Here is a 27,227-nt window from a genome sequence, read left to right on the forward strand (position 1 = left end):
CCGTCTCCCGCGTGGACCCATTAATTGGGCGATGAATGTGGGGACGCCAGAAACGTGCCTCTCTCCTAATCGCGCAGCAGTCGGCTGCGACACACCTGGATCAGGAGCTCGGCCTGTGCCCACACCCTGACTTGGCCTTCCGCGTCCTCGGCCGCGTCCACGTCCTCTAGGCCTACCCCTACCCCTCAGCATGCTGTATTACCAGTGATTTGATTTCACAGGCAGCTAATAAATTGGCGCAAGACTGCAGGCCAAATATAATTTTTTCCCTTTTTTGAAAACGAAAGGCCCCACTGCCTCTAGTGAATGTATAATCTAAGTTTAATAACTGTGCTGTTTTCCTGCTAATGTGTCACAGAACATGAGGATAGCAGAGTTATTAACTGTGGCAGAGCAGGTATTTTTTTTCCCAATTAAGGAAAGCAAATGGCGAAGCCAGCAGTAAACCGTAGCTGGGTGCGTCTGATTTTTAAAGGTTGCACACGCAGCCGACACGTGTCCACCGCCCTTAGGACGGACAGAGGCAGGACAAATAGAATTATTTTCCGTTTTTTTGCACCAAAAGGCAGCACTGCGTATATTCAATGAACATGAGAAGTTTAATAACTGTGCTGTTTTCCTGCTAATGTGTCACAGAACGTGAGGGTAGCAGAGTTATTAACTGTGGCAGAGCAGGTATTTTTTTTCCCAATTAAGGAAAGCAAATGGCGAAGCCAGCAGTAAACCGTAGCTGGGTGCGTCTGATTTGTAAAGGTTGCACACGCAGCCGACACGTGTCCACCGCCCTTAGGACGGACAGAGGCAGGACAAATAGAATTATTTTCCGTTTTTTTGCACCAAAAGGCAGCACTGCGTATATTCAATGAATAATAACTGTGTTGTGGCCCTGCCTACACAATTCTTTCCCTGCAGTATCAATGGAGGGTGCAATGCTCTGCAGAGGCGATTTTGAGAAGTAAAAAAAAATGCAGCACAGCTAACCGCAGCCAGCACAGTACTGCACACGGTTAAATATGGCCCTAGAAAGGACCGTTGAGGTTCTTGAAGGCTACACTCACTCCTAACACTCTCCCTGCCTATGCAGCACTTCTGTCCCTAATGCCGGGTGCAACGCTCTGCAGAGGCGATTTTGAGGGGAAAAAAATTGCCACTGCTAACAGCAGCCAACACACAGCTATCAGTGGCCCTAATAAGGACCTTTGGGGGGTCTTGAAGCCTACACTAACTACCAATTCTTTCCCTACAGCAGCTCCGGTACAAACAGCACTGTCCCTCATCTAACTCACACGGCATCTGAGGCGAACCGTGGGAGGGGCCGACTTTTATATTCGGTGGACACCTGATCTTCCCAGCCACTCACTGCAGGGGGGTGGTATAGGGCTTGAACGTCACAGGGGGAAGTTGTAATGCCTTCCCTGTCTTTCAATTGGCCAGAAAAGCGCGCTAACGTCTCAGGGAAGGAAGTGAAAGTAACCCGAACACCGCATGGTGTTCGTTACGAATAACGAACATCCCGAACACCCTAATGTTCGCACGAATATCAAGCTCGGAAGAACACGTTCGCTCATCTCTAATCTTAATATTTAGGTAATGCTACTCACAGACTTTTTTTTCATTCCTCGCCTTCCAAGAGCTATTTTTGACTTTTCCGGAGATATTATTGTATCAGGGTTTTTTTTTATGGTACCCATTTAACATACCATATAATGTATTATAAAACTTTATAAAGTTTTTTAAAGGGATGGAATTGAAAAAAAAAACCAATTCAGCCTTTTTATAATGGCGATCACTGTGCACTGCGGATCAGGAATATGAGGGGTGCCCCTACCATGAGGCGACCTGAGATTGCTGCCTCAGTCTGCAGGACCTCAGAGGGGCGGCGCTAGGGTTGCTTGCCGGACGGTAAAAGATAAATGCCACCTGTGAGCTGGCTGGGCAGCAACCCGACAAGCATTTAACTCAATTGCTCTGTCTAACATCTCCCCCGGCGTCTGCGTGCAGGAACACAAACACTGGGGGGGAAGGTCAAGTATCACACTCTGATTCATGAACATGGGCGTGAAGATTTTCGACCGGCCGTGTCAAGGCCACAACACTGACGAAAATGTCATGAATGAGAGGCAGGCATGACCAAGTCACGGCTGCAACTCCCGTTTTAAAGTCCGTTCAGACGGCCGAGGCTGCGGCGTATATACGCCGCAGCCTCCGGATACCATCGGCTGCGGGGTGGGAGTTTAGCTGTGCAAAGCTCCCGCCCCCTCCCCTAGTCATAAGCCGGCAGAGGGTGGAGAGGGGGCTGGAGCTTTGCAGAGCTAGTCCCTCCCCTTCTCTACTCCAGCCTATGGGAGCTGCTGGTAAGGGGGAGGAGTGGTACTTTAGCACACTAGCTCCCGCCTGTCCCATTGCCGACAGCTGGCAAGGGGCGGAGAGGGGGAGAGAAGAGGCAGAGAGTTTAGCAGTCACGCTGCTAAACTCCCTCCTACCTCCCTTCTCTGGCAGCTGTCATAGGCTCCCATAGGAGTTTATGGCAGCAGCCGCCACATTTCGGTCAACGATAGTTCCAGAACTATCTTTTCTGGCCAGCGTAAAAACGTCCGTCCGGTGTGCACACCGAATGTGCTGTCTTTGCCAGCCGGACGTTTTTACGCATTGGGAATACGCACATCTGAACTGATGCATTGAAAAGCAATGCATCAAGTGGGTAGCATATATCGGCCGGCCGTGAAAGCGCAGCTGATATAAGCTCTTGCGGCAAAAGTGCGATTGCCTGTGTGGAACTAGCCTAAGTATATGGCCGCTTTCTGTGATATTTTTTGTCTGTTTATGTTTCCCTTTTTTGTGATTTTGAAACCTGTGTTTTTTACGCCAAGTGCAATGCGTTTTGAGAGAAAATTGCATCACGTCGCAGCACATGTGATCTTCACGAAAATCAAATGTTTAAAATCGCACTCGCATAAAACTCACATGTACAGGCAAGTGCAATACGATTTTTAACTGTCATCGAAAAAACTCCTGCGAGAGAATCGCACATGTAAACAGACCCAAAACTCGCGCAAGAAATCGCCCGCGTAAATAAGCCCTCACGCGCCTGTCTTTTATGTTGTCAGTACATCTCCCCATTTAGGGGTACATTCACAAGGACGAATCTTCTGTCCGGCTTTTGGATCCATTTTTCGGTCCAAAAATTGGATAGAAATAGAACATTTGAATAGGTTTATTCACAGGACCTTTTCTGTACTTGGACACATATTTAGGCCTCATGTCCACGGTTGGGTGGGATTCTGCATGCAGGAGCCCGCAGTAGAATCCGACCCTGCCCGTGGCCGGTCACCCTGCGTACCTGTACCTGTCTTCTTTTTTCTGTACTGCGAATGCGCGCGGAAATGCCGTCCGGCGCACATGTGCAGTACAGTTTTTTTTTTTTTTAACTCCTGCTTTCCGGCGCACTAAAATGGAGCATGCTGCGGTTTCTTTTCCACATGCGTAATCCAGAAAACAAGTCCGCAAGTGTAAATTGAAGCCCGGATGCCCATGCTTCCCTATGGGCAGCTTGAACTGCGGATCTTCCGCAAACCAAATCTGCCCGTGGATATAATGCCTTAGACCTTATGTCCACGGGCGGATCAGATTCCACATGTGGGAGCCAGCAGTGGAATCCGACCCTGCCCACGGCCGAGGACACTGCAGGTCTTCTACTTATCCGTCTGGGTCTTCTATTTTCTTCCCTGCAGATTTGTGTGGAAGCGGCGGCCGGCGTGCTGCCGCACATGCGCAGTGGATTTTTTTCTTTTAAAACTCTTGTTTCCCGCGGAATCCACAGCCCATCCACTATTCAATTGGAATGTGCCACAGATCGGACGGCTTCCATTGAATTCCCAATAGCCCAAGTAGGGGATATGATGATGATGGACGCAAACTATATGGGGGCGAATAATTATTCATCCCTATGCTGGCGATCATCTGCCTCATGTGAGCGTCAATAACAAGCAACGACCAACATGTTATGTTTTTGGTCGTTGCTTGTTAACAGGCAGAATATCTGTCCGTGGAAGACCAATTTAACTTGTAAAGCTGCTGTCCTATGCCTATTAATAATGCAGGCCATAGCAGTAACTGGAAGCCTAGTACAACTGCCGAACAGTGCCTGATGGACCTTGTAATGAGGTGCGTCAAATTTATGTGGAGGATTCAGTTTATTTGCTGATTTATGCAGCCCTATTCTTTCTGTCAAAACTGTGAGGTGAGAAACATGAGTCAACATTGTGATGCAGCAGCAAAAAAAGGCAAACACAATTCTGGGATGTATTAAGAGAAGCATAGAGTCTAGATCACGTGAGGTCATTATCCCCCTCTACTATTCCTTAGTCAGACCTCATCTGGAATACTGGGTCCAGTTCTGGGCACCCCACTTTATAAAAAGACAGAGACAAACTGGAGCAAGTTCAGAGAAGCGTTACCAAGATGGTGAGAGGTCTACAAATCATGTCCTATGAGGAACGGTTAAAGGATCTGGGAATGTTTAGCTTCCGATCTCCCCGCACGTGGTTTAACTACAGCGCCAATCCTGTCTTTTCCCGGCTGTACAAATCACGGCCGGAAATCAAGGCGGTGAAAATGAAACCACTGAAATCCCATGAAGATCAGCGGTTTTGTTTTATCCCATCATATGGCCGTGATTATCACAGTCGTATAGGGGGAGAACAACGCGCTCATCTGAAGGGCGAAAACACGTAAGCGCCTAACGGAACAAAACCAAACCACCAATTTCAATGGATTTCACTAAGAATCCCGCTAGTGAAAACAAAACCATGATTTCATTTCGGCACATTTTGCCGCTGTGCTTTTCACGACTGCAGAACATGACGAAATCACGTTCGCCTGTTTAAGGGCTTACACACGTGGGCGCGGTTTGTCTGGTTATGCAGCTGTGACAATCATGGCCGCATAACGAGACAAAGTGTAACCATTGATTTCAACAGTTTTGTTTTCACTAGCGAGAAAAGATTGGTGGCGCCATAGTATTACCTACATGCGGGAAAGATGGGGCAGGACCTATCTTCACGCTATTTTTTTAAAACTCCAGCACTATGAAAAAAAAACCAAACTTGGAAAAAAAAAAAACCGCAGACTTTAAAAAAAACAAAACAAAGAAACCTCATTCAAAATAGCGGGAAGATATGCCCCGCCCCATCTTTCTTCCACGTAGTAATAACGCCCAAGTAACCCCATAGTGAAAACGAAACCATTGAAATCAATGATTTCATCTTGTCCCGCTATGTGGCGCCAATTCTCGCGGCCGCATAATAGGGCTAAACGAAACCACTGATTTCAGTGTTTCCTTGTCACTGCTAGGACTCCTCGACCGTGAAGATATGGCGCCTGCCCTTCTTCCTGCGTTTTTTTTCAAACTCCTGTGCTATGCGCACAGTTTGAACGGCTGAGGAAAAGCTTTGTTCAGGCGTAACTATGCTCCGTAGCGGCGAGTGTAGCTGCGCCGACGGCCGTGTGCAGTTGACCTCAATTGCACCTTTTTGCGTTTTATGACACACAGAAATATACAACAAAAACGCATGTACATGCGCAGTGAAACTGGTCCATTCTCCTGAACCAAAATTGCGTACGCCTGTGGGAATTAGCCCTAAAAGAAACTAATGCTGTGCTCTGATTGGTTGCTATGGGCAACCAGGTCAAATGTTTCATTTTAGGCCTGGAATGTCACTAAAATGTTAGAACATCATGTGCAAAAAGCGACCAAAATTCTGAAAATGGCGTGCTGTATTTCACTGTGTAGCCCTATAAATCAGGTCAGACTTATAATTATGGAATACTATACAAACATTTCCTATAAAGTTCACATTCAGTGATTCTGTTAGATTTATCGTGATAGTCGTGGGTAAAGCAACCCCTATGTTAACCAACACAATGGCGGCTCCTAACGGCAGCGACAGGTTTCTGTGTGACGTACACGCGTCCAGAGCAAGCGTGCAGGACGTACCACGTACAGTCACGTGTCCCGCTTCCGTTGTCATGGGGACCGCTGAGGCTCCGTGAGGCGGTGTGTGTGTGTGTGCGCGCGCATGGCTGCGATCGGCGGAATGCCCAGAGGGAAGGTGAGTGACCCTGAACCTACCTCACTAGAGCAACTCGGGTATAGCGCTGCCGTCATGATACGAGGAGTCACGTGACTGCTGACTATGAGGCAGGTAGTACTACTATACCCAGGAAGCCTACATGCACGCCAGCAGCGAGACGCACGAACGTGAACTGCATACTTTTGAAAGGATTTATTGACATGACCGATTTTTTTTATTTATTTTCCCCTCCCCTCAGAGCGACGCTACGAGGATAAAGATGGCGGCGCGTTCTATCGCGCTGAGTGCCTCGCCATTGTTTTCAACGTGACCTTAAAAGACATCGCACAGGCCTCGCATAACGCACGATGTGCGCACGACTGCGACGGGATGGTAACCATTGAATCAACTGGAAACAAATTGCGATTCCCTGATGCGCGTGGAAATCCGAAAACTTGTTCGAGCTTCTTGGTCGCGTGAAAGCGAAGTAAGGGCGGAGTCAGAGGAGCGTAGTTGTGCCCGAACGAGGGGAATTTCTTCGACGGCTTTTCAGACTCCACTCCGGAGCGCAGGGAAGCCGCGGGAGGATGATGGCCGCCGGATCTTTCGTAGATTCAGCCGTAGGATTAGCAGCGGGAATCCCGATGGTGAAAACGAAACCACTGAAATCCAATGAGATCGGCGCTTCTCTTTTGTCCCGCGATGCGTCCGTGATAATCACGGGGGAGAAAACCGTGTCCGTCTGAATCCGCCCTAAAGAGAGAAAAGTCGCATCGCCCTGAGCCTGGCGTCCAACCGCCAGCGCAATGCCATTTTTTTTCTGCCATAGGAAATAATGGGCGATCCTTAAAACAAAAAAATTGCCCAAAAATAGGACGCACGACGACCCCTCCGTCACCGGCCGCCAGTCCGAGAGAAAAACCGCCCACGTGTATAAATGCATTGCACATAATGCGCTCTTTACTCGTATGAGCCCCGCCCACTTCGCATCGCACAGATCTCACGCTAATTTCTCACCCGTGTAAATACAGCCTGATCGTAGGGCTAATATGGGCCCCCCCACAGTAGCGGGGCCCCCGGGACTGTACCGCCGGCGGGGCCTGGGTTGGGGGGTTTTGGTAATCCCCAGCAGTCCCATGTAAGTGACAGCCGTTCCACTGAAGACGTCTCCAAATTCTCATATACTTTGTTTCCATTCTTCAGTGTTTTCATGATCTCTGCTTGCTGTTAGTGAATGGGAACATTAACCCCTTAGTGGCGCAGCCTATTTTAGTTCTAAGGATGCGACGATTTGGAGGGATTTTCATCTCCGTTTTTCAAAAGCCATAACTTTTTTTATTTTTCCGTAGACGCGGCCGGACGAGCGGCGGGAGAATAAACACCGCAATTTGGGCATTCATTTTTTTAAAATTGTAAATGCAAAGTGATTTTTCTCGCCTGCGCGGCGTCCGATTATTGGGGATTCGTGTTTACGAATCGCCCATTATTTCCCATGGCAGGCAAAAAAAAAAAAATCGCTTCGCACTGCCGTGTAACTGCGAGTTCCGTGAGAGCGGGACACGATTTTTCTATCTTTACTATAGGAAAGAAATACAACTTTTCTGCATGTGAAAATTGCAAGTGCAGCGATGCGTTCTTATTGCGCAGGCCAAAATCTCAAGTTTGAGTCTATGTACACACGAGCACGAATCTTGCGCAAGTTTTGTACACTGCGAAACGCACAAAATGCCTGCGAATACAAACGCCATTCTTTTAAACAGACGTATTCACATGAACTGTTCTTTTCCCTCCCAGCGATACCGCGAGGATCCAAACCGCAGCAGCGGGCCGATTGTTTGGGGTCCCTCGGAACGCCTCGCACATTGTCTTCAATGGGACCTTAAAAGACCTCGCATGGCGCTGGCATACCGCGCGATGAAAACAATGGGAAACCCGCGCCTGAGGATCTGAATATCACAGAAGTGACGGCGCGCGTTTCTGAACGAAGAACGCCTCGCATCCACGCATCAAACACGCACTGCAAGCGCGATATCAGGCGATATTACACTCTTGTGGCGTCGCCCCTCACAGCTGATGGGCTTGTCGGCCGTATGCGGGCTGCACCTGAGAGCCGCCGCCGCCGCAGCGCGCATTGGACCGCACGGACGCTACACCTTCTATTCTTGTTCGTGAAATGGATAAAAATAGAACGCGCTGCGATTATTTCCGTGTGGGTCGCAGGTCTGCGTGAGAAAGCGCCCGTGTATATGCGCGTAGGATATGATGGGGTGAGCGCTGCCTGCGAAATAAGGTTTCCGCTCACTGACAGTAAACGGAGATCTTGAAAGGTGGTGTGTAGAGATGAGCGAGTATACTCGCTATGGCACTTTACTCGAGCTAGTAGTGCCTTAGCCGAGTATCTCCCCGCTCGTCTCTAAAGATTCGGGGGTCGGTGACAGGTGAGTTGCGGGGGGGAGAGAGAGATCTCCCCTCCGTTACTCCTCGCCCCCCGCGCCGGCCCCTGAATCGAGCGGGGAGATACTCGGCTAAGGCACTACTCGCTCATCTCTAGTGGTGTGGAATCCATACATAAAATGCAGAACTTCATTGTACAGGGATTAACCCTTTAATGACTCGCCTTTTTTGTTTCCCTCTTCAGGGCGCCTTCACACTGGAGATAAAATCGCAGAACTATGAAGTCCGCGCTTTTCAATTGTTATCTTCACATTTGCGATGTTTTCACTAATGCGATGTTGCGCAGCATTTTTTATCCTTCCGCGTTTCGCTATTTTTTATCTCCCATGTCTCCCAATGGGCCCCCTTTTTTATCGCTTCACAAACCGCGATCTGGCAATTTCCGTTCGATGTGTTTTAACATGCTAATAATTCACAAGTGGCAGCGATGGTTTTGCGAGAAAAAGCAGCGCTGGCTCCTTTAAAAAAAGCGGGAAAAAAAGATGCAATTTTCTGGCGATTTTTCTCATGGCAAAATCCCGTTCGCCGGTGTGAAGGAGCCTCACAGTTTTAAAAAAAAATAGTGCTACTTTTGCAGCGGCCACACGAGGGCTTGTTGTGGTTTGCGGGACGAGTTGTAGTTCTCAGTGCTGCCATTTAACGTAATGTACTTGAAAACATTTAAATATCTGTAAGTAGAGGGAAACGTAAAAGAAAAGCAATTGCGCCATTCTTTTTTTTTTTTTTTGGAGGGGGGTGGGTTTCACTGCTTAGACCCCCACTGATCCTGAGAATCCTTGTTCCCCCCCCCCCCCCCCCCCCTTTCCCACACTGGTACTGGTCTATTTCCATCAGCCACATTGAGATGATTGGAGCAATGCTGCGCATGTGCGGCCGCTGCTCATTTAACTCCTGAATGCACTGGACCCCCGTTCTCGGAATCAGTGGGGTTCCCGGTCGTTGGACCACCACCGATCAGCCACTTATTTCCTACCCTGTCGTCTTTGTCGTAAATGTGACGTGATAGAAATTTTACTTTCTCTGCTTCTCTCATATCAGGTTACTGCAAGCAAGAATCAATATGGCTACCAGCGGCAGAAGGAGCGGTAAGTCCAGTGTTAATAGTGCAGCACAATTCCCGTCATCACATCCAGCTATTGCAGGACTCCAATGACAATGTAGGTATAACTGTAGGTTTCTCCCATGATGCATTGTTTTCTGGCGCCATTTTCACATCTTTACCATGTAGAGGTTCGATACCAGACAACTGCGGAAATGCAAAGTGTTTTTGAAAGTTGCAGAATTAAGCCTTATTTAGTGCTGACTGGACGCTGGCCCTTTAAGGTCCATTCATATTTCTGTTTTTACACAGAGAGCCCAGATCCTGCGTCCGGTACAAGTGCGGCCTTACTAACACCATCGCAGACGTGCTGAGACAGCGACCGGGCTGGACGGAGGTGAAGGAGTAAGGTTTGGGAACACGTCACACTTAGGTCACCGCATGGGTGCAGCCTTCAGTCCAGCATTCTGGAAAGCACCAGATAGATTTGATATTTCGACATCTGTCATATCCCGTTAATGCCAAATAAGGCGAGGCCTGCACGGCGACTTTGGTCGCACAACATTCACGTGTTACACCTAAATCACAGCTCTTCAACAGTCACATGACAGGAAGTCGCAGCCGAGTTATTGACTCTGCTCTGAGCAGACAGGACAGGTGTGTTGGACTTGGCATGGCTGCCTTGCAGTACTGGAGCTCCAGGTTTGAATCTGAACTTGGTGGGGATTTGTTCCTGGGACCCTATCGCTGCAAGGCATCAGTGCGATCACTGGGCCGCCATCACCTCCTCCACTATCGTTTAAGGCGGCCAAATTAGAGAACCCGAGTTTTACTCCAATCGATTTTAATGGAAGTCGGAATCGGGAGTCCAGATTCACAATTATTTTTTAACTTCTGACCCAATAATTAGATAATCACTCAGCACTATTCACCGGCTGCCGAGCTTTAAAGTGACCCTCTGGTCGCGGGGACAAAATTTAGCCAGTGACTAGAGGGCGGAGTTGTATTATCTGGTGCCCTCCTTTCTCTGTGTTTGGCCCCCAACCTGCTTTATCATGGCGCCCCTCTTCATTCTTCCAACATGACCATGACGCTCTTATCACTACTCAATCCACAAGTGTGCAATAGTAGTCAGATGCTGCATGCCGCTTCCCGATTGGCCAGTGCTGCTCATGTGAGCAATGCTGCCCAATCAGAGCAGCGTGTAATGCTTCAGACTACCGATACCTCACCAGGCTCAGTGTGCATCGGCGGGTAGTCTAAACCAAGAGAAAGGATAGGCAGAGGTAGTACAGATGTTCTCAGGTATTTTAGGGTGCTTTTACGTGGGCATTTCCGCCCCCCCCCCCCTACAAAACGCAGGTTGAGCTGCACTGATTGCAGTTGGCGACATTCACGTCTTGCATTGCATCTGTGAAGTTTTGATCATCTTGTGCAAGTTTCACACACAATAGAGGATATTGATATGGGCTCAGTCACACGGGCGGTTTTTTGACCGATTTGCAAATGCACTTGCGATCTGCGTCTATATATACCCAATGCTTTGCAATGGGATCGGTCACATGTCCGTTTTTTATGCGGATGTGCCGAAAATTATATGACACAACGATTTGCAGAACACATGTAACTGCCTTATGCGCAAATCGTTGTTCTTGTATATGCGCTCAACGTGGCCGGCGGCAGCAGCACCGACCCCATTGAGAACATATACTAAAGATCGTTCTCCTCTGCCCTCATGAATGGGTGAGTGAGTGCTGCCTCTGATTGGCTGAGGGCTGTGACCAATCAGAGGCAGCCCATTCAGCAGGCGGGGATTTTAAATCCCCGACTGCTGAATACTACAGAAAGCAGTTCAGGAGAAGAGCCGGCTGGACGTGGCTGAATTCCGGCGGCTGCAAAAAGGTGAATATATTCTTTTTTATTTTTCACACTTTTTTGGATACTTTTCAGGGAAGGGCTTATATTTGAAGCCGTTCCCCGAAAATTAATACAGCGCTTGCCGGCAGCCCATTGCTTTCAATGGAGCCGGCTGTATTGCCGGCTCCATTGAATTCAATGGGCGAACATTGTTCTCCTCTGCCACAGCTGTGGCAGAGGATAGCGGGGGCAGCACCCGTGTGACCGAGCCCTTTGGGCTGATAAACGCTGCTAGCCCGTGTGACTAAGCCCTATCAATGGGAAACCCTGCATCACACTTGCATGCACATTGCATGGCATGTAAGAGCCATGTGATGCACTGAAGGTCCCATTGAAATCAATGGGCAATGCGTTCCGAAACACGCAAAAAGATAAGTTCAAAAGAATGGGATTCATATTCGCGCATCTCGCAGCGCACATATCTTGCGCGCGTTTCTCGGCCGTGTGAAAGCGGCCTTATACATAGACAACATATGCCCATGTGAATGAGCCCTTAGACTGACAACACATAAGCGTATTCCAGCTGCATTTATGTGTTCACAACACGGAGGAGTGTGCAGACTTTGGGTCAAGATCCACTTGGTCAGCCGTATTACAGACGCATAAATGCATCCAGAATACGCCCGTGTGTCACTGGCCTCACACATACGTATCCATTTGTGAGTTCTCTGTTATTGCTGCACTACATCCTGCTTAATCAGTATCGTATTTTTCAGTGATGGAGAGTGGGACTTTTACTGGTGCGACGTCGGCTGGCTACGCGAGAACTTCGATCACACTTACATGGAGGAACACGTACGCATCTGCCACTTCCGCAATCACTACGAGGTGACCGCCTGTCTGTACGGTGATTGTCTGTGATTCGAGGCCATAAATGTAGCGGCAGCCACAAATACTCACATCGTACCCTCTCTACTTTTATAGCTGACCAGGAAGAACTTTATGGTGAAGAATCTGAAGCGTTTCCGGAAGCAGCTGGAGAGAGAGTCCGAGCATCTCGAGGCTGCAAAATGCGACTTCTTCCCTAAGACTTTTGAACTTCCTGCAGAATATCACCTGTTTGTGGAAGAATTCCGCAGAAACCCCGGAAGCACGTGGATAATGAAGCCAGTAAGTGGGGCAAAGGGGTCTTCACACAACGGCGCAGCTGTTTAGTTCAGGAACACTAACTGCAGGCCGAATGCACATGGCCAGGTCGGGTTCCGCATGCGGCATTTTGCATCGGAATCCGACCCTGTGCCTGACCAGGGATCCCTGCGTAATTGTCCGCATTTGTATACAGATTATGCCGCATCGTTGCTAGGTGATGATTTCGAAAGAGCCGCGGATTAGGTGGCTTCCATTGAAGCCGTCCCGCGGAATCTGCATTGGAATAGAACATGCTGCGATTTTTTTTTTTTTTTCTTTCCACCGTGAGCGGAAAAGCGCAATTGATTTTTCAGCTCGTAGACATGGAAAAGCGATTTTCCATAGCATGTTTATGGGTAGCATTTGCTGCGGAATCCGGAGGCAGATGCCCGCTATAGATTCTGCAATGTAAATACTCCCGTGTGCATCTGGCCTAAAATGTGTTGTTCATAAGGAAGTTCTTACACGGCAGTGTTGCCCAAATTTCTGCGACTGACAGTCGGTTCCATACATCTGAAAGGAACACTTTCTGCAGCGTGCACATGGATTGCCCCTGCCGATGAATAAGACAGAGAAATTCCTGCAACAAATCTTGTGTGTGAACTTCCCATAATAGAGCGGCAGCCCTGAAGTGGCTGATAACAGACCCTGAATGATAACTGGGGACCATAGCCTTAAGAGGGACACTGAGCCTGCCGTCTGTGCTCGCACCGTGTTCATACGTGGGACGCACTCCATAGGACTGCATTCACCTGACAAAGGCCAAGAGGATTCTTTTAGCCTCCTTCGGGGCAGTATGCTTTGGAATATTTTTTTTCTAACTGTATAGGAAGTTGCAGCAGTCCGCGCTTTACTGTACAGTGGGTCATCGCAAAAACAAAGCGCGGTACGCTTTTTTTTTGGGGGGGGGGGGCTTTTTTTCCCAATGGCTGACAAATTACTGTATTGCTTTACAGTGGCTTGTATCGGAGGTGTATATGTCAGGGAATGATCCTGCCATATCTCCGTATAAACCAAAGCCAAAATATGGAACTGATTCACCCCTTCCTGACCACAAGGGAGAGGAGCCAAGCCCAATCCATATTTGGCATGTGTTGGCTGTGTTCAACACTTGACACCTGCAGTAATGGCCATGTTATGGTTCTTTAAACGTAGAAAGAGGGAGCAGCATCACCAGTCTCCTAAAATATGTTGTTTTTATTAAATCCATAAAAGATGGGGCAGCAACGTTTCAACTCCAACAGAGTCTTTTTCAAGCTATTTTGGAAGACTGGTGGTGCTCCGTCTTTCTATGTTTATCTGATATTGTGGTTCCAGGAGTGGAGACCAGTGGAGCTTGCACACAGGATCCGCACCTCGCATCTGATGGGGATTTGGGACTGAGTGCTGCTGTTTCTCTATTCTTTGAATGTTATGGTTCTTTCACATGGGCTCAGGTTTTCCTGCAAACGCTCCTTCCCTGTGTAAAGGACCAACAATCAGCTGATGCTTGATTCGTCAACTGATCATATATACGAGTATGAAAATGCTTGCTGTTCACCTGCACACGGGTGTAAACAGGGAGATGTGCAGTTGAATTATGACAGCTGTATGGGAGCAAATGATCGTGTTAACAATCGGTCATCCCCATAAGGGTGCCTACCCACAAGCGTACCCACTAGCAGGTTTTTCTCTAGCGATGCAAGATCGAGTGCCTCACAGCGCAGAGAAAACACTGCAATATCACTCATTGTTTTCAATGGAGTCGTCGGCGGCGGCAGCGTTAGCCCCATTAAAAACACGAGTACATCGGGCTTCTGCTACAGCTGTGGCAGAAGTCTGTGATGCTATTCCATTGCTTTCAATGGGGTCAGCACTGCTGTTGCCCCATTAAAAGCAGTGGGTTGCAGGCAACCCCTGCAGTAAGTGTGTGTGTGTGTGTGTGTGTGTGTGTGTCTGTGTCTCTGTGTGTGTGTGTCTGTGTCTCTGTGTCTCTGTGTGTGTGTCTCTGTGTCTCTGTGTGTGTGTCTCTGTGTGTGTGTGTGTGTCTCTGTGTGTGTGTGTCTCTGTGTGTGTGTCTCTGTGTGTGTGTCTGTCTAAACATGATTTTCAGGGAAGGGCTTATATTTCAAGCCCTTCCCCGAAAATCATTGCTGTGAGGGTTGCCTGCAACCCACTGCTTTCAATGGGGCTGCAGCAGTGCCGGACCCATTGTAAGACATGGGATAGCATCACGGTCCCCGTGAGGATGAAGGAATCCTCTGCCATAGCTGTCACAGCTGTGTCAGAAGTCCGCGATGCACTCCGTTTTCAATGGGGCTGGCACTGCTGCCACTGGCCCCATTGAAAACACTGTGCGATATCGCAGATTTTTTCTCTGCCCTGCGAGACTTAATAAAAAAAACCCGCAAATGAGTGAAACTATTGAAAATCATTGGTTTCATAATCATCAATCTGACATTGCAAGAAAACATACCGCTAGTGAGTAGACACCCTAAGGCCTCCTGTTCACGGACATAGCAATATACCGTGGCAGATCGCCGCCGCTGGAGCCGATGCAGGGGAGAGCTGACAGCTCTCCACGCTGAGCCTATCTGACAGGCTCACCGCAGAGAATCGCAGCATGCTGCGATTTAAATCCCGCGAGCGGAGAATCGCTATGATGCTCCGTTCGTGGACAGCAGGGCTGCGCTTTCCCTAGTAAGTCTATAGAAAGCGTTCACTGCGGTTCCCGCGGCCGTATTATTGCTGCGGGAAACTGAGTGAAAAATTGCCCGTGGACAGGTAGCCTAAAGCAGCTAATCTGTCAGTTTACACAGTGGGAATGAGTGCTGACGGACCTCCTCTGTCGGCCAGTGGTCATTAGCACGGGCACGCTACCGGCATTTTTGTAAAAGGGCCATTAGGCCCCTCTGGCTTGGCATGTGCTTGATTACCGTGGACCTAGAAGGAACAGACCAGCGGGATCAGACAGGGTGCAGGACTGTAAGGATATTGGAGCAGAAAGCCCATAATGCCCTGTATTGCAGCAGTGTTGGCCTAATTCATGGCAGATGACCTATGGGATCAGTATACAATTTATGTCATTGTCCTTTCCATAGGTAGCCAGATCCCAAGGGAAGGGGATTTTCTTGTTCCGGAAGCTGAAGGACATCATTGATTGGAAGAAGGTAATATTGGGGTCCTGTAGATGGGAGATAAGACGACACCTCATTCTGGAAGGTGGAAATTGAACGTTTCCGTGATTCTCAGGACGGCAGCCGCACCGATGAGCAGAAAGACGAGATCGCTGTAGAGAATTACGTGGCTCAGCGCTATATAGAGAATCCATATTTAATAGGAGGTGAGGAAAACTGCTGCCTGTGACATGGACCCCTGCAACCCCCACCAATGTGACGGATGTGCCTATTTACAGATTAGAAGTTATTTGTGTACGCTTCATCCACAGGGAGAAAATTTGACCTACGTGTTTATGTCTTAGTCACATCGGTAAGATCTGTTCCTTGCTGCATGTTTCACTTACCTGCTCTATAGTCATTTTTAAAGTTACTGTTCCTCCTATAGCTGCCCGTAGATGGAGCAATTTCTCACAGACTTCACTAGAGGGAGCTATACATATTTCTGTATGCAGTGAGCTCCCTCTACTGGTGGGTGTAGGCAACACAAAAATGCTTTTTTTTCATTTTTTTAAAGGGAAACCAGGCCTCACCTATCGGTACAATAGACTTAAGATAACCCTACACAGGCCGATAGTTGCCCGAATAATCGCTTAAATGAGTAAATCCGGGCAAATTTCGGCCTGTGTACACATGGCTGCAGACAAGGCACTAAGGAAGAAGTTGCTCAGATCATGCTAGTCGTTCCTTTTTAGCTCACTGACTCCTTGCTCCATGTAAACAACAGTCGCTCAAGGTTGAAGCAACTACCTGCTTACAGTGAATGGAGGAAGATGGCTGGAACGATCCCCGGCATGCTCCACCTCTATTCACTTTAACGAATATCGCTACTGTGTAAAGCACAAGAGTGAGAGTCGCTGGATCAATGTGGTATTGCAGCTCAGCCTCCCAACCCCCCCCCCCCCCCCCCCCCCCCGCAGCCTGGTGGCATGATCAGCAAGGCCTTTTTTATTTTCCTATTGTAAACCTGTTTGCTCTGTCCCTGCAGTACGTCCCCCTCCGGGCCTGGCTGTACCGAGATGGTTTCGCCCGATTCTCAAACACACGTTTCACGCTCAGCAGCATTGATGACCAGTGTATCCTTATACTAACGGAGTGTGCCAGAAAGTGTAGGTTCACCCAGGCGCTGCCATTATTAACCCTTTAACTTCCTGATACAGATATTCATTTGACCAATGTGGCGATCCAAAAAACTGCTCCAGATTATGATCCAGAGAAGGTAAGACGTGTCGGTGCGGTCACTCTTAGACTGGCTTCACAGGGCCGAAAAAAATCACGTGAGATTTGTGTGTTGGGAGGCACACAAATATGACCCCCAATCTTTTGAATAGGGTCATACACATGAGTGATGTTTTCCCACATGGCAGCGCGATGCTGGAAACAGATCGCAGCATGTTCTGTCTGGCTGTGTGATCTTGCAGCGAAGCCCCATAGTTTCCAATGGGGCCGGCGGCAGCAGCTCGCCCATGTAAATTTAGCCTGTATTTACACGATTTCCATGTTTTGCGAGATGCACAGAAACCACACGTGAAAATAACCCACTATTGTGAACGGGTGTATTTACAGCACAGGTGCAGGTTTTTCCTCGCAATGATGCTTTCTGATTGAGAATTCACAGCATGTTTTTTTTTTGTTTTTGGGGTGATATTGCCCATTTTATATGGGGGAGAAGGAAAATTTATAAAATCGCATCACACGCACAGCGGACTTTCACACCAATATGATGTGGTTTTTATTTTCCCATTAAAACGGCATGCGATTTTTTTTAATTTATTTATTTATTTTTTTAAATTTTATTTATTTTTCTTTCTTTCATGCATGAATAACATGTTCAGAGATGTGATACGTTTTTCTTACAAAACGCATCGCATTCCCAGGGAAAAATCGTAGGTTTACTAGCGCAATATCGGTCGGAGTTTCTCAGACAGCTCTCACACTCGCTCCTGTAAATTCCGCCTTAAGGGATTCCACTACATTTAATGTTGAGTAACACTGCAGACCCCTAGGGCTGCCCTCACATGGGTCTGCTTTCCAGTGGAATGCCGCAGGTCACCCGCCTCCAAGCCCGCACCCTTTGGGGCAGGTTTTGAAGCTAGTTTCATTGCGAATTCCGCAGCGGAAATGGCGACAAAATTGATATGTCGCGGATTTGAATTCCACGCCGCATGTCAGTTTCCGCACGGGTTTTGTGCAGGTTATTTCCGCAGATTTTCAAAGTCTTGTCCACCTTCCTTCTACTGTAAATGCAGCGGAATTTCCATGTGGAGGGTCCACACAGAAACTTCACTCCATGTGATCCCAGCCTTACAGTTCGGGCCATAATGTAATGCACTTAGACTAGCACTATATGAAGACTGTGGTAATGCGACATGAAAATCGCAGTGTTGCGCTGTGATATCGCATTTAAGGATTGTCGATGAGATGCCCATGCAACATGTAATCTAACGAATGCGATGCAACAGTCTCCAAAAATAAAACTCTGGGATTTTTGGTTGCAGGTAAACTTATCATAGAGTGCAATGCAAGTTATATGGGATCACAATTGGCCTGTTTTTTAACCCCTTGATGCTACCTACACACAGACGAGCGCAGTATCTGGCTGAGAAACTCTGCCTGTTATCGCCCTCAGCAACCTGCATTTTACCTGCGGACGTGATGCGATTATTTTTTTTTTTGGCTAAAGGCATCACATCTCTGAAATTCCGATCCTCACGCGATAGATTGGAGGGGTTTCCCATTGATTTAAAAAATCCTAGATCTGATGTAAATGAGTTCCAGCCGATTTACAATGTTGTCTTTGGTAGAAAAATCACGGGTAAGCTGCGACCAAAAATCCAACATGTTTGGATTTCTTGCAATAGTCGCGTTGCAGTCACATGATCTGATCGCATTAGATGGGATGTTGCAATTGGACATGACAATTTTTGTGTTGTGCCACGCGTGGCTGTACCGCCCTAACTGTGGACTTTTTGGTCACATGCGACTTTTCCACCGTAGACTACAACTTGCTGCAATTTGACTATTCTTTTTACACTTGCATGACTGCAAGTTACACAGATTTTATTGTGCAACTTTTCAGAGACTATGTCCTGCGACCAAAGTCTCCGTCCATCTTCAGACGTGATCTGTAACCTGGGGCTTTTCAGTTGTTGTCAGACTACAGGTCCCAGCATGCTGGATCATTTTGAAAAAAAAAAAAAAAAAAGTTGTAATTGACATCACATTTTCCTCTTAGGGCTGCAAATGGATGATACAACAGCTGCGGCTTTACCTGACAGCCAAACACGGCCCCGCAGAGGTGGAGACCCTATTTCAGGACATGGACAATATCTTCATCAAGAGCCTACAGAGCGTCCAGAAAATCATCATCAACGACAAGCACTGCTTCGAACTGTACGGATATGACATCCTGCTGGATGAGGACCTGAAACCGTGAGCAACAGGCGCTTCTCCTATATGGGGTTAATCTTTATGGGGGAAGCAGCCATTATATTAGGGGGGGGGGGGGTTAGCATTTCACGGACTGACCGCTCCTCCAATGTTTGGGGGCTGAGACCACCGGATGCTTATAACACAGCATTAAGATACAAGAGACGGCAGATAACGTTATATAAGACATGTAGTATAAATTTACTATTAATGTACATAATACAAAACATCTGCGGTTACCATAGCAACACTGATCACCGCTACACAACTTGTACAGTTCTGCAAACTCTTTGAAGTTCGGCTGTCCAGCATCTTCTGACACTCTTGCTGTTTTTGTAGGTGGTTGCTGGAAGTTAACGCTTCTCCGTCTCTGACCGCCAGCAGTCAAGAAGATTACGACCTGAAATGCCGTCTGTTGGAAGACACCCTGCAAGTGGTGGACATGGAGGGAAGGTGAGACACTGATGCAGTTAAGGTGAGGGAAGGAAGCACAAAATATTCTGTTCTCTGCTTGCTGTCAGTGAATAAGAACATTTTACAGGTTGGGGGGGGGGGGGGGGGGGAAAATCGATCCTGCTCATATCGCTGCACCTTGTTACAGTGTTTCAGTACAGGCCAAAGCCAACAATCCAGGAAAGGAGACCTTCCAGCTACTGTGTATAGATCTCAGTGGATTAGGGCCAGTTCACACCGGGTTTTTTGTTGTTGTTTCTATCTAGCTGTTCCGTAGGGAGAGAAACAAACTGAGCGGAGTGAAATGGAAAAAAAAAAATTGTTGCCATCTTTGGGTGCGTCTTTTTACAGCGTACACACTGCAACCAAAATGACCCGATAACGTTATTCTATAGGTCAGTACGATTACTGCGATACCAAACTTTTTCTTTTTGCCGTATTACTTTTTTTTCCCTTAAAGATATTTAATTTTTTTAAAGTTTATTTTCTGTCGCCGTCTTCTGACCGCAATAACTTATTTTTCCATCAACATAGTTGTGTGAAGGCTTATTTTGTGCGGGACGTCCTGTAGATTGCGTTGGTACCATTTTGAACATATGACTTTGATACATTTTTTTCTTGGAGACAGGGTGACAAAAAAAAAAAGCACAATTCTGGCGGGGTTTCACCCTGCGGGGTAAATAATGCATTACTTTGGCAATTTTTTTGGGGGGTAGGGCTTATATTTCAAGCCCCCCCCCCCCCTCGAAAATCAGGTTAGCGCTTATTTTAGGGGTAAGTTATTTTCAGGGAAACACTAGATTTATTAATGGAAAGAGTGTCATTAAATAGGAGTTCTATGGTGTCACATCGGGAAGATCTGCAATAACCCGGTATATACAGATCACCACCACTGCAGCTGGGCATCGGAGTGGCAATTATGCCCAAAGGCTCGTTCAGACAGCCATGTGTATGGCTATGTTCACATGGGGAGGAATTTGCTGTGGAGTGTCTGCAGCGCAAAAGTTGCAGGTTTTGGTGCAGAAGAGGAGAAATCCACACGGGCAATCTGCTGCTAAAATGGAAACGCTGCAGATTTATATCACACATGGCATTTGTATTTCGCATGAGCAGCAACATGGCAGCCTACGGCAGATTGGTACAGCGTATCATGCACAAAAGACCGGGACGCGGAATACGCTGTACCGATGCGCTCGTGTGAGCCGGACCTTACAGTATGAGGCCATACACATGACCAGTGCTCCCTGTGAAAGAAATCGCTGCACGTCCCATTGTAACCTATTTTCACAGACGACAATAGCAATGTGTAGTGTCTGCAGATCGGATGGCACAGTAGGCACAATACAGCCGTGTGACTGCGTAGATCGGACAACAGTCGCCTGAAGAGTCACTCAGAATACCAAGTCGTACAACACTTTGTGCGCTTTTACACAAAGCGATTGCTTAAATTTCTCGATCGTTGAAAAATTGTTGGGAGCATTGACCCGCGCCAAAATATCATTTATTGACTAGTTAGGGGGCGGGTGCTTGTTGGTGGGTGTAGATTTGGTTAACTCCAAATCTACACCCACCAACTGAGTCCACTGAACGCACATGAACTGTCTTCTACTGAACACTCGCTGCTGCGGTCACCAGACAGATCGCAGTGGCGCGTGTTCCTTTGACGCAGGGACTGTTCAATCAGGGATCATTTATACACATTTGTGCGTTTTCAGGAACCAGCGAGCGTTAAGTGGGAAGCAAAATGGTAAAAAAAAAAAAAAAAAAAATGTAAAAAGTGGAGCCGATCAGTTCAGTCTCTGCGGGAAAAAAAATCCTTCATATGTAAGAACTAGAGATGAGCGAACGTACTCGTTAAGGGCGATTTCGCAATTGAGCATCGCTATTTTCGAGTACCTGACTACTTGGGTGAAAAGATTCGGGGGGGCGGCGTGGGGGGTAGCAATGGGGAACATGGGGGAGCTCTCTCTCCCCTGGCGCCCCCCGAATCTTTTCACCCGAGTATATAGCGATGCTTGATTGCGAAATCGCCCTTAACGAGTACGTTCGCTCATCTCTAGTAAGGACCAAGTCAGAAACATGGGGGTCATTATCATTTCTTGCAACACACAAGTCTTGTGGAGAATCTTGCTGATTTTCGCGCTCTATTTTGCTGCACCTTTTAAGGCATCTCATCACCTATTACAATGATGGGGTGCTTTAAAAACAGCTATCAGACGCAGTAACCGGTGTCCAAAAATTGCAGCATTTTGCCGATGCCATGGGTGAGAGGCCTTACTGACGGTCTGTTTGCGCCTTCGTGATCTACTCATCTTCCAGGTTTTTTTCATATTTTTTTTCATTCCAGAAGCCATAACTTAATTCTTCCTTTGACATATCCGTATGAGGGCTTGTTTTTTGCGGGACAAGTTGTATTTTTAACCTCATCCTTTTGGGTATATATATATATATATATATATATATAATGTATTGTAGAACTTTTATTAGTTTTAGGGCGAAAAAAAAATTCTACAATTTGTTTTTTGGATTTCATTTTTACGGCGTTCAGAATAATTACTATGATAACGTTATTTTCCGGTCGGCCCAATTCCAGCGATACCAAGTTTAGGCTTAATTCACAAGAGCGTATATCAGCCGCTGTATGCTCCCATCTGATGCATTGGATTCCAGTGCATCACATCAGACGCGCGTATTCCCGCGGCATAAAAGCACCCAGCTAATATAGCGCTGGTTGATTTCACGCCAGGCAGGAAAGATAGTCCCGGAGCTGCCATCCTGGCCAGAACACTGTGGCCGCTGCATAGACTCCTATGGGCGCCAATGACAACTGCCGGAGAACGGAGGTAAGGGGGAGGGGAGTGGATTTAGCACACTAGCTCCTGCTCCCCTTGCCGAGAGCTGAGGAGGAAAGGGGGAGACAGTTTATGCGCCCGTTCATGGCGGCAGCGGGCGAGCGTTAAAACGATGGCACTCTATAAGGGCTTGTTTTTTGTGGGTTGAACTCTAATCTTGGGAACATATAACATTTTGATGGCTTTTTAAGCCAATTTTTTTTCTAGAGGCAAGATTACCAAAATTTGCAATTCTGGCAGGTTTCTTTTATATTTGATGACGTTCTATATATATATATATAAATAAAATAGTACAAATAATAAGGTAAGTTAGTTGGGGCTGGGCCCATCGTCTCAATACAAAGTTTACGTAGGTTTTTGGGTTGTTTTTTTTGCTTTATCGCTAACATTTTCTATATTCGGCAGCGGTGCTGTGAAAGGGATTCCTTGTAGGAGAAGTTGCACTTTTTCGTGGCTCCATTTGTTGATCCAGGCAACATCTTGATCACTGTCTGCGCCGTTGTTTGTAAGGAGATATAAGCGGAAGTAGCTATTTTCACCACGCTTTAGTATTTTTTTTTTCATGGCGTCCATTCCTTAGGTTAAATAACGGACTAACTTTTCTCTGGTTAATTACAAACACAGCAATACTATAGAAGAGGGGCGGGGTGAGATTTTGATGGTTTTTTTACTTGAGGCTAAACCTCCTAGGCCACCGTAGCTCGGAGACCCGAAGACTATATTGAAGCCTCCAGATGCCAAAGCAACCCATTGGTACCTCGCAATCACATCATGGGGGTCCATGGGTGACAGAGGGAGCCCCCTTCATCAGACTTTTACATGCAGGGGGTCGCACTGACTGCGCTGTGTAAAGGGTTAAGTAATGCGAGTTGAAGGTTTCTACAGTCCCCACTGTTAAAGCAAGTGCCGGACTGTCTTCTGAAAGCCGAGCACCCACTCTGTGACACAGGAGACCAGCACCAGGCTTCAAAAGCAGGCGCCATCAAGACATATGGGCACAACTAGTAACTAGAGATGAGCGAACCTACTCAGCCGCGCCCCTTTGTCGCCAGAGCGCCGCGATTTTGTGTACTTCCTTATTGGGGCGAAAAGATTCGGGGGGCGCCATGGGTAAGTGGGGGGTTGGGGGGGGGGGGGGAGAGGGGGAGAGAGGGAGAGAGAGATCCCCCCTGCTCCGCCACGCCTCCTCCCGCCCCCCGAATCTTTTCACCCGAGTACGGAAGTACTCGAAAATCACGGTGCTCGATCGAGTAATTACTCGAAACAAGTGGGTTCGCTCATCTCCACTAGTAACCGAATACTCACTTGTCACCCGGTTGGTGGCCGTGTTTACTCGGCATGACTGTCACTAACATTCACTCTATTAAGCGACTACTTAGATGACCGTTCTGTGTAAAGGCGCCCCGAGTTTGATATTTTTCAACTATTTCCTGCCCTTTGTGTATTGTTTCGAGAACATGGAAAACTCTTTAATGCTCCCATTCAATGACAGCAAGCAGACATACTGAAAACAGTAATAATTTGAAATGCAAATGTCTATTTGTAGAACTTCTCCAAATAAATGAAGCTTTATTTACACAAAACTACAGAACATTGTTCACCATTTCTTTACTGCAGACTAACTGGGAAGGAGAAGCAGGTCGGGGGCTTCGATCTCATGTGGAACGACGGCCCCGTATCAAGAGACGACGGCCAGCTGGATATCAGTGCCAACGGAAACTTTATAGCAAACACACACTTAGGTGAGAGACGGCCCGTTCTTACACCACACGATCACGTCCCACTCGGCCCCCGTTTAATTACTCCCCCCCCTCCCCCCTCTCCTGCAGGCTGCATCAACGACAGGAAGAAGAACCTGCGGCAACTAATGAAAACCGCCAGCAAGAGAGCAGCAGCTGCTCAATAAACACCACCAAGAGTCCGCCATCTTGTCTGTCTTATTTATAGAGCTGGGGCCGGTGGGGTTGTCCATGGCGTCCAGATGCTGAATTCCGGTTGCTACGGACAACGGGCTGAAAATTTCATATATATCAAGTGGAGTAAATTCTGCAAAATTACATCTGTTTCTTCTGGTCAGTGAAATTCCAAGAGCGCCTCCTAGTGATGGCGGGGCTACTTGTATTTGATGGTTCTCAGTTTGGGGGTGTGGTTTTGTCTTTGCGCCAGTTTTCACTACATTTGCTACGCAAAAATCCTTTGGCAACCTACGCGATTTTTGCGCAGAGTAAACAGAAGGAGCGGCACTTACACATCCGGTAAGTTCATCCTTTCAAAACGTTCTCGATCGCCTTGATTTCGTCGGGGTCCAGCGGGGTCAGATTGAAGCCCTTTAATTCTGGTTTACCTGCAGGTGCAAGAATGGAAAACCAATAAATGGCGCTAAACAAAGCGTGAGGGAATCTCGCTGATCCCCGTGGCACACACAGCCCCCCAGGCGTTTACCTTGCACCTCATATAACTGGTTCACCTTCCCTTTCAGCTGCGAGCGAAGATTGTTGATTTCGGCGTCCAACTGTTCCTGATCTGCGAGACAAGAAGTGGCATTACCCTCCAAAACCAGTGATCCGCCATTAACCCCGTCGTGGTACAGCACTCACCGCGCTCAATCATTTCCTGTGTTTTGTGCTTCGGAAGGTTTATGAACATGTTACCAAAGCAAACTGTCACCGGCCCTGCGGATACAAACGGACATTACCCAGCTGCCAGCAGGCGGCCATGACACGACCCTGTGAACGGGGAAGGCTGATAAATCGGGCATCTGCTAGTCTGATTTGACCCCATGCTAGATTAGCAGTCATTTCCTCACTATCCCGGACCTCCCGCTCACCTGCCTGGGGGTCTCGGCCGAGCGCTCGGAGGGCCTCTCTGTTCTGATTCCTTTTACTGTCCAGGTCCACAATCTGAAATATGAAGGATTAGACAGTCGTCATCTCGTCCCCCGAACCGCAGAATGTGACATCAGCCAATCACCGGTGAGAAGGATTCTCTGGGCTACTTGTATTGATGACCCATCCAGAGGATATGAGTGGTCTGCAGCGTTATCTGCTGGGAGAGGGAGGACGTTGCGGCCGCGGGGTGTATGGCGGCAGAGTTCTCCCGATAGTCCATCAGTGCTCGGACCATTAAGGCAGCGGTCAGAAGACGGGAGAGGGGCAGAGATCAAAGGGCTTGTAGTAGGAGCAGGACCGCAGATGATGTCATGATCATGTGACCAGGAAGCCGCTGGAGGGCGTCATGTGTTACTACACTGGGATGTGGGCAATAAGTGGTAACAAAATCAGTGTATAACATGCCAGCCGCAGATATGTGCGTGTAGCAGAGCTGTGTGTGTATGTGCATAAAGTAAACATATGCGCTTGCGCCATTGTTTGAAAGAACACACTAGGAATAATTAACACAATTTAATAATTAAATTGTTTTTTAACAATGTGTACAATACCCTCCCCCCAGTGGCGGCCACATGCAGCGAGCTCCCTCTGGTGGGGGCCGTAGAGCGCCCGGCGCGGCGCGCTCCCTCTGGTGGGGGCCGTAGAGCGCCCGGCGCGGCGCGCTCCCTCTGGTGGGGGCCGTAGAGCGCCCGGCGCGGCGCGCTCCCTCTGGTGGGGGCCGTAGAGCGCCCGGCGCGGCGCGCTCCCTCTGGTGGGGGCCGTGGGGCGCCCGGCGCGGCGAGCTCCCTCTGGTGGGGGCCGTGGGGCGCCCGGCGCGGCGGGCTCCCTCTGGTGGGGGCCGTGGGGCGCCCGGCGCGGCGGGCTCCCTCTGGTGGGGGCCGTGGGGCGCCCGGCGCGGCGGGCTCCCTCTGGTGGGGGCCGTAGAGAGCTGGATGCAGCGAGCTCCCTCTAGTGGAGGCTGTATAGATCTGTAGGGGGAAGGCTGTCAGTTTTGTTATGGAGGGGCGCAGGACATTGCTGATAGTATTATTTAGGGGGGCACCTCTGCCCGCACTGCCAGCCGGGGGGCATTGGTGACTGTACCCACATCTGCTCATCTCCTTCCATCATAGGACTTTTTCCTTTGCAGCCTGTAATCTACTACAGTACTGACTAGCGCCCTCTGGGGGAGTTTTCTGCCCCGGATTACCTGCCGCCGGTCCACCAGCACGTCCTCCGCTCTCCTCTCTACCTCCTGCAGGTGAGCCAGCAATGCCTCTGGCTCCCCGTACTTCTCCATGTTGTCGCCGCTGTACTGGCGCAGACTACACACGTCACACTCCAGCAGCTGCACTAGCTATATGCGGCAATTAACCACGACAGCATGGCGGCGGAGACAGCCCGCAGAGAGTAGTGCGGCCTCTTGTGACAAGGAGAAGGGACTATAGACTGTAGCAGGACGCGCGCCCTCTAGCGGTCACAATACACCAGCGCCACCCGAACTGGGATGACTGGATTGTGGCAGCATGAGCGCCCTCTGGTGGTCACATGATACTAACTCCAGCAGGGTGCGCTGGGGCTTGTAGTTCCACAGCAGGTTTACACTGCCCTTCTCCTGGTTGCTCTTGCTGGGGGTCGTATACACAGATTTGTGTCATGATAAACCATCCACATACTTTATAGCATCCAGGCTTCATGTTTGCATCACCCACTAGTAATGTCTGTTTTACGGGGTTCAGAGGTAGCAGCTGTACCCGGGCCCTAATGCCTGGGGGCCCCGAGGACCTTCCTACCATATGAGAGGCGCGAATCTGACGGCGCACATAGCGGCAATTTATTTCCATGTTAGACCACGCCCCCTT

The 27,227-nt window shown here is 48.4% G+C and overlaps 2 protein-coding genes across 3 annotated transcripts; one reads left to right on the plus strand and one right to left on the minus strand.

The window, feature by feature from the left end:
* The first annotated feature begins 6,003 nt into the window (after positions 1-6,003).
* Positions 6,004-24,555, plus strand: TTLL9 (tubulin tyrosine ligase like 9). Of its 2 annotated transcripts, XM_066588126.1 has the most exons (14): positions 6,004-6,110; positions 9,564-9,610; positions 9,877-9,969; positions 12,198-12,309; positions 12,406-12,591; positions 15,690-15,758; positions 15,841-15,931; positions 16,037-16,077; positions 16,753-16,840; positions 16,925-16,983; positions 19,000-19,196; positions 19,533-19,646; positions 24,116-24,240; positions 24,328-24,555. In XM_066588126.1, the coding sequence occupies exons 1-14, from the start codon at positions 6,078-6,080 to the stop codon at positions 24,402-24,404; spliced, it is 1,332 nt and encodes a 443-aa protein (XP_066444223.1). In that variant the 5' UTR covers positions 6,004-6,077; the 3' UTR covers positions 24,405-24,555. The 2 variants fall into 2 exon arrangements, with proteins under 2 accessions (XP_066444223.1, XP_066444224.1); XM_066588127.1 differs by lacking the exons at positions 6,004-6,110; positions 9,564-9,610 and having other exon boundaries at positions 9,877-9,974.
* On the minus strand, positions 19,366-26,710 carry PDRG1 (p53 and DNA damage regulated 1). The gene is made up of 6 exons (XM_066588128.1): positions 26,576-26,710; positions 25,326-25,398; positions 25,096-25,170; positions 24,941-25,021; positions 24,747-24,842; positions 19,366-19,620 (listed from the first exon to the last, which is right to left on the minus strand). Exons 1-5 carry the CDS (start codon positions 26,663-26,665, stop codon positions 24,760-24,762), a joined length of 402 nt encoding a protein of 133 aa, XP_066444225.1. The 5' UTR covers positions 26,666-26,710; the 3' UTR covers positions 19,366-19,620; positions 24,747-24,759.
* Between the last annotated feature and the right edge of the window lie 517 nt (positions 26,711-27,227).

The sequence above is a fragment of the Eleutherodactylus coqui genome, chromosome 13 (genome assembly GCF_035609145.1).
Source record: "Eleutherodactylus coqui strain aEleCoq1 chromosome 13, aEleCoq1.hap1, whole genome shotgun sequence".
Lineage (NCBI taxonomy): Eukaryota > Metazoa > Chordata > Amphibia > Anura > Eleutherodactylidae > Eleutherodactylus > Eleutherodactylus coqui.